This window comes from Moschus berezovskii, chromosome 11 (assembly GCF_049115385.1).
Source record: "Moschus berezovskii isolate FMDL1 chromosome 11, NW_MosBer_1.0, whole genome shotgun sequence".
In the NCBI taxonomy this organism is placed as follows: Eukaryota; Metazoa; Chordata; class Mammalia; order Artiodactyla; family Moschidae; genus Moschus; species Moschus berezovskii.
In genome coordinates this window covers 60275932-60283711 of record NC_142470.1, presented here as the reverse complement: position 1 = coordinate 60283711, position 7780 = coordinate 60275932, and the positions used below count along the sequence as shown (strand labels likewise).

Below are 7780 nucleotides of genomic sequence, written 5' to 3'. Positions count from 1 at the left end.
TCTTAAACAGGTAGCTTGGGAACTTCAATTATCTGACAGTTCTTGAAGCAGCTCAACTTCATGATATTCTTTGGAGGGAATTCTGAGGGTCAGTACTAGTGGGGAAGGAGTTGTCCTCTTATCTAGATCAGCTGGGAAGAATCAGAGTGAGATGGACATTCCCCCCCAGATACTAACCCTGAACACATGTGTCCACAAGTAGGGTCCCCTTTGCTTTCTTAGAGTCCTGGCCCATGTGCCCTGGGTTCTTGCAAACAATCTGCACTTTCACAGTGAGATTCTTTGTCCCACTGCTCCAAGCAGTATAGACTGTAGCCATCTAAACACAGAAGACCTTTATTTCACTTTGCTTAAAGTTGACCCCTCCCACCCTCTTCCTGGCTCTGTCCACGCCCCAACCAGGGGATTTGCATGTGGTTCCCCAGGGAGGACCTTCCCTTGCAAGTCTGAGATAAAAGCTCAGCTCTGGTCTTGCTCTGACTTATCAGGATGCCTCAGTTCACATTTCTGAACATGAGGTTCCCTGCTCAGCTCCTGGGGCTCCTCCTGCTCTGGGTCCCAGGTAAGGGCGGAGGGGGATGAGAAGGAGGATGGAGGGTGAGCTCTGGGGGCAGCACTGCTCTCCACATGTGCTCTGTTAGATGTGTATGACTTGTCGTGCAGATGGGCATGGGACACTTAGATCTATGAGAGTAAGGAATGTGCCAGAAGGAAGAAGGTCCTGTGCTCTGGTCAGGACTGTGACAGGGGAAGTGGGGATGATGTAGGGGATGTTTAGAGGTCTCTTTACACTTCGCAGATATCAAGTTCATTATTGTGATGTACAATTTTGCTGTATGATCACGGATAATGAGAGTAATACAAAGCAGTATTGATATTTTAGCTGAAATAAATCAGAAAATGGAAACAATAAAAATGGGTGCTAACATTTGTAGCTTCCTAATTCTCTGTCATTCCTTTAGGATCCAGTGGGGACGTTGTGCTGACCCAGACTCCACTCTCCCTGTCTGTCATCCCTGGAGAGACGGCCTCCATCTCCTGCAAGTCTAGTCAGAGCCTGGTAAACAGTGATGGAAAAACCTATTTGAGTTGGATTCAACATAAACCAGACCAATCACCACAGGGTCTGATCTATCAGGTTTCCAACCGTTACTCTGGGGTCCCAGACAGGTTCACTGGCAGTGGGTCAGGGACAGATTTCACACTGACAATCAGCAGTGTGCAGGCTGAAGATGCTGGAGTCTATTACTGTTACCAAGGTACAGAAGAGCCTCCCACAGTGATACAGCCCTGAACACAAACCTCCCTGCCTGGGTGGCTCAGCTGCTCAAAGTGCAGCTTCTCTGGGGAACTGACAGCAGATGCTCTGAGTCTGTGTTAGAGGAAGATGGTGGAGATCTCGGGGGAAGAGTTTGCAGTCAGGGCTCTGGACCATGAGTGTCTTGTCTGCCCCTCAGGTACCATGTCTTAAGGCTCCATCAGTGGCAGAGCCTGGTCCTGGCAGAAGCAGCAGGGACTGTAGGGGGTTCTGTGTCCTGTAACAGCCAGTTCTGTGAAAGGGAGGCTAGTAAAAAGTCAGCCTCCTCCGCCCTGCCTTGTCTACATTTGTCAATTAAATGCATCCAGTCTAATAACCGTAGGCAATTTTGGAAAATAATACAGAATAAAGTTAACTTAATTATTAAGTTAACTAGACGTGGAACAACAGACTGGTTCCAAATAGGAAAAGGAGTACGTCAAGGTTGTATATTGTCACCCTGTTTATTTAACTTATATGCAGAGTACATCGTACATCATGAGAAACGCTGGGCTGGAAGAAGCACAAGCTGGAATCAAGATTGCCGGGAGAAATATCAATAACCTCAAATATGCAGATGACACCACCCTTATGGCAGAAAGTGAAGAGGAACTCAAAAGCCTCTTGATGAAAGTGAAAGAGGAGATTGAAAAGTTTGGCTTGAAGCTCAACATTCAGAAAACGAAGATCATGGCATCTGGTCCCATCACTTCATGGGAAATAGATGGGGAAACAGTGGAAACAGTATCAGACTTTATTTTGGGGGGATCAAAATCACTGAAGATGCTGATTACAGCCATGAAATTAAAAGACGCTTACTCCTTGGAAGGAAAGTTAAGATCCAACCTAGATAGCATATTAAAAAGCAGAGACATTACTTTGCCAACCAAGGTCCGTCTAGTCAAGGCTATGGTTTTTCCCATGGTCATGTATGGATGTGATAGTTGGACTGTGAAGAAAGCTGATCGCCGAAGAATTGATGCTTTTGAACTGTGGTGCTAGAGAAGACTCCTGAGAGTCCCTTGGACTGCAAGGAGGTCCAACCAGTCCATTCTAAAGGAGATCAATCCTGGGTGTTCATTGGAAGGACTTATGCTAAAGCTGAAACTCCAATACTTTGGCCACCTCATGCGATGAGTTGACTCACTGGAAAAGACTCTGATGCTGGGAGGGATTGGGGGTGGGAGGAGACGGGGATGACAGAGAATGAGATGGCTGGATGGCATCACCGACTCGATGGACATGAGTTTGAGTGAACTCCAGGAGTTGGTGATGGACAGGGAGGCCTGGCGTGCTGTGATTCATGGGGTTGCAAAGAGTCGGACACGACTGAGCGAATGAACTGAACTGAACTGAACTGAATTATTAAGTCAGTCATACAGAATAAAGTTAATAATACAGAATAATTTCCAGTTAGACTAACATTAGTCTAACTGGAAAAGGATCTTTAAAGTTTGCAATTTTCTGTCATCTAATGTCTATTTTTTCCACTGTTGTTGTATAGAAAGTGAATAATGTTCTAAAAATATTTCTGAATTAATAATTGGCCAGCTAGTTACATGTCATGACATGCTATGGTCAAAGGAAAATAATTCCAGATTGCTAGGACAATATAATACTTTCTGGTTAAAGAAATAAACATATTAGACATGATTTTCTATTTTAGCACAATGGGTTCCATAGCAATTGCAATTAAAATTGTATACTTAATTAGTGTGTATGCATGCTAAGTTGCTTCAGTCATGTACAACCCTGTTGACTGTAGCCTGCCAGGCTCCTCTGGCCATGGGATTCTCCAGGCAAGAATACTGGAGTGGGTTGCTATGCCCTCCTCCAGAGGTTCTTCCTGACCCAGGGATCGAACTCCCACCTCCTGCATCTCCTGCATTGGCAGGCTGGTTCTTTACCACTAGCACCATCTGAGAAGCCCATACTTAACTAGAAAGTCCCTCAAAATCATCCATATACAAGGCTTCTAACACGTACAAAAACAAATGGCAAATTTCAGTGTGTATTTCTGTACATATTCACCATGGAGACACACATCCATCCCAAATTCTCTTGATGCTCTACTACAATCACCAGTGTGGAAACTGGAGACAACACACATACTTCTGCGAGCAGGCCGCTCATGGGACCCTGCACAGCATAATGGCCCCAAACATAAGCTTTCCAGAGGCTCAACCCTCAGGGTGGCAGGAGCAGCTGTGGTGCCCGGAGGACAATCTGTCACCAGGCTGGGCTCAGGTGGAAATGACTGTGGAGCCTGAGGAAGACACCACAGTCATGGTGGCCTATGCCTGAGCACCTCTTCTGTGTAAACAGGGGTCAAGGCATCACTAGAACAGCCTCCTGAGCTCCATCTTTCTCCCCATAAGGGTGCTCACACTCTATTCCCTCCAAGCAACGGCTGCCATGTCTCCCAGGAGCATCTACTAGGTTCTCTACTGACCTCATGGCTGCACAGAATTTCAGTCATGTCACTGGGAGGACATCCTAGTCTGGTTATGACATCACCACTGCCACTGAATCCCTTCAAGGCAAGCGCTTCATGACTTTACCAGCAGATCATCACTCTCACCAACCAGCTGGAGAGTAAAGAGTTGCCTGCGCTACAGTGGTTTTTGGCCTCTGAACAGCTCAAAGCTCACATATATAAGGAACCATAATAACATTGTCTAAACATCCTCTTTGACTTTCCTCACCACTGAAGTCACTCTGAGTAATTACTCAAAATGCTTATCCACTCTCAAAATTTTCTCTTGTGAAACTAGTAATGTGCACTTTTTGCTGCTTTTTAAATTAATTTTTATTGGAGTATAGTTGATTTACAATGTTGTGTTAGTTTCTGCCATACAGCAAAATGAATAAGTTACACATACATATATCTACTCTTTTTGATTCTTTTCCCATATAGGTCATTACAGAGTAATGAGTAGAGTTCCCTGTGCTATACAGTGGGTTCTTATTATTAATAGTTATCTACTTTATAAATGGGTTCTATCCCTGGGTTGGGAAGATCCCTTGGAGGAAGGTATGGCCACCCACTTCAGTATTCTTGCCTGGAGAATCCCCATGGACAGAGGAGCCTGGCAGGCCTACAGTCCACACGGTTGCAAAGAGTCAGACACAACTGAAGCAGCTGAACTTGCACTTTGTATACATTAGTGTGTATATGTTAACCCCAGTCTCCCAGTTTATCCCTCCTCCCCTTCCCGCCTTGGTACTCATAATATTATTTTCTACATCTGTGACTCTGTTTCTGTTCTGGAGGTTCATTTGTACCATTTTTTAAGATTCTACATGTAAGCAACATCATATGATATTTGTCTTTTGCTGTCTGACTTGCAAAAAGCTTTTACACAGCAAAGGAAACCATAAACAAAATGAAAAGCCAGCCCTCAGAATGGGAGAAAACATTTGCAAATGAAACAATCAACAAGGGATTAATCTGCAAAATGTACAGAGGGCTCATGCAGCTCAATATCAAAAAACAAATAAACAACCCAGACCAAAAAAATGGGCGGGAGATCTGAAGCCAGAAATATGCATTTTCTCACCCTGAGATGATTCTAGTCCTACAAGCTGCACCTGTGTCACTGTACCTGCGTTACAGTCTACATGGCCATGTCCCTCTTCATGAAAGACCCTTGTATTTTACTGTAACTTTTAAAAAATTTTACTAATACTTCAAAAAAAAAAAAATTTTACTAGTACTTCAGAGTGGTAGCTAAGGTGATTGATTGCAATTCATCTTTACTACACAAGTTTATTGCTATGTATTCAGCTTTCTTTCCTCCCACAAGTTTTGATACACAATATTTTTTTCAATTCACAATGAGCTCTACTTTTCTCTTTGGATTCTTCTTTGACTCTAGCTTTTTTTTTAAAGCAGTTTCTTATTTATTTTCCAAATACTTGAAGATTTTTCTGATTGCTTTCTGTTACTGACTTTGAATATTATTTCCTTGGTTTGTAGACTATACTTTATATAATTAGAATTCATTTAATTTTATTGACAGTCTTGTGACCCACATATGACCTATCTCAGCAATTGTTTAGAAAGAAATATATATTTTACTCTTGTTCACCCATGTGTTCTCTGAGTGTCAATTATGTCCTGATGGCTGATGTCTCTGATCAGCTCTCTGTGTCCTCACCGGCCCAGGAGGCAGGGCTGCTTGCACCACAGGCTAAACCTACTGCAGAGCCCTTTGCTTTTCTGGCCCCTCTGAAATCTGGCAGATTCCATGTCCCCTGGTCCATGAGTCAGACCTGTGTTCATAGATGTGGAATGTGTTGTTTTTAGTACTCAATGATGCTGGCAAGCAATTCCTTTGTTTAAAGAAAAACACACACATTAAACTCTGAAGGAAATACTACCCCCACCCTGTTTATGGGGTACACCTGAGAGCTCCCTTATCAGTGGGGGAAAAGACTTCATGTGATTTGATGCCAATGGAGGAGCCTGGTAGGCTGCAGTCCGTGGGGTCGCTAAGGGTCGGACACGACTGAGCGACTTCACTTTCACTTTTCACTTTCACTCATTGGAGAAGGAAATGGCAACCCACTCCAGTGTTCTTGCCTGGAGAATCCCAGGAACGGGGGAGCCTGGTGGGCTTCCGTCTATGGGGTCACACAGAGTCGGACACGACTGAAGTGACTTAGCAGCAGCAGCAGTAGAACAGAGTGCCTCCAAATATAGTCTGGAATGTACTTCCAGAGGAAATCAGCCACCAGACCACCACCAGAATGTCACCAGGCAGCCCAGAAAGAGTTCCCAGATTATTTTCAGATGACTTTGTTTATTTTGAGACAATTTCTGGGCTTGTGTTCTAGTTAGGAGGGTTTGACATTGGAAATTATAATTTCTGTACACATATTAATATTTTACTTATTAATACTTTCACCTGGTCATTATGTCAAAGCACACTCGGGGGCAGTCAAGTCAAAATTTTAATATACATCTTTCTCCTATTGCTGTTGCTGCTGCTGAGTCACTTCAGTCATGTCCGACTCTGTGCGACCCCATAGACGGAAGCCCACCAGGCTCCCCTGTCCGTGGGATTCTCCAGGCAAGAACACTGGAGTGGGTTGCCATTTTCTTCTCCAATGTGAAAGTGAAAAGTGAAAGTGAAGTCACTCAGTCGTGTCCAACCCTTAGCGACCCCACAGACTGCAGCCTACCAGGCTCCTCCTTCCATGGGATTTTTCAGGCAAGAGTACTAGTTCCTGTCCAAAGACTGTTGTATTTGTCTATCACGTTGTAGTGTGTGCTAAGTTGCTTCAGTCCTGTCTGACTCTTTGCAGCACTATGAACTGTAGCCCACCAGGCTCCTCTATCCATGGGATTCTCCAGTAAGAATATTGGGGTGGATAGTCGTGACCTCCTCCAGGGGATCTTTCCCACCCAGTGATTGAAGCCACATCTCCTGCACTGGCAAGTGGGTTCTTTACCACTAGCACCACCTGGGAAGCCCCTATCACATTGTAGATTTAATGCTAAAAGGGTGATTATTCAAATTACACTTCCCCTCCCTCCTGTCTTTCTCTGTCTCTCTCTCTCTGCAAATGTTAACATTGAAACAAATTTTGTTAAAAAGATTTTTCATTATTTCTTTTTTTATTTCTATATGATTTCAGTGTAGACTGAACTATCATTAAGACCAACACTACAAGTTTAGTTGGAAATAAAGGTAAATTACTTTACTGAATCTGGAAACTTCTGCAGTAAGCCACAAACTGCAACTGTTGCTCTTGCCTGTAGGGTAACCAAAATTGTTATTGACTTGCAAATATTTGCTTTAATTTTTTCCACATAATCAATCCATTTCTCCTCTTCATTTTGCTTTAAATAAATCATTTGGGTGCAATTAGGTTTTCTGGGATAAAGATTAATTAGTCCATTCTCACAACTGGTTTCAAACTGTGTCCAGTGCTTTTAGAATTTCAGAATGTGAGAGCATCAATCTCTGGGTTGAAGATGTTGCCAATTAACTAGAAAAAGAATATGAAGTATGAGGAGGGTATGTCTGAGGAAGTTTTTAATAAGTTATCATAGCCTATAGATCTTTGTTAAGGTTTAGTTCTTCCTGTGACTGTTCGAGGGAGTTCAGAATTTACTTTTTTTTTTTTTAAATTTCTAGTTCTTATTCTCTGCATGTCCTAATAGGTTCTTTAGAAGAATGTACATGAAAATCTCTGGAAGCACTGAAAGCTGAGCATTCTTGATACTTCAAAGAGCATTTAACTTTGGGTGATCCATGGTTCCTGGTCAAAGAAACTAAGCAGATATGAAATTCACTCCTGTAAGCCTGCTGCTCCTCTAAGGCAGAAAACCACCACTTTCACTTACTGACACAGAAGATGTATACTTACTTCAAGGAAAGAAATGACCACTAACTATTTCATTCAATCCTTGTTTCTATGGTTCTGAACTTTCAATTTGTGTAACTGGAGATAAAAATCGTTAAAGATCATTAT

General features: G+C 42.9%; 1 gene segment (V, D, J or C); it reads left to right on the top strand.

Annotated features, from left to right (window-relative positions):
- Nucleotides 1-489: 489 nt before the first annotated feature.
- LOC148776158 (immunoglobulin kappa light chain-like) overlaps nucleotides 490-7780 on the top strand; it is a 68291-nt gene continuing 61000 nt past the window's right edge. Inside the window, 2 exon segments of the V gene segment in view lie at nucleotides 490-562; nucleotides 963-1272. Of these exon segments, the coding sequence occupies nucleotides 490-562; nucleotides 963-1272 (383 nt within the window).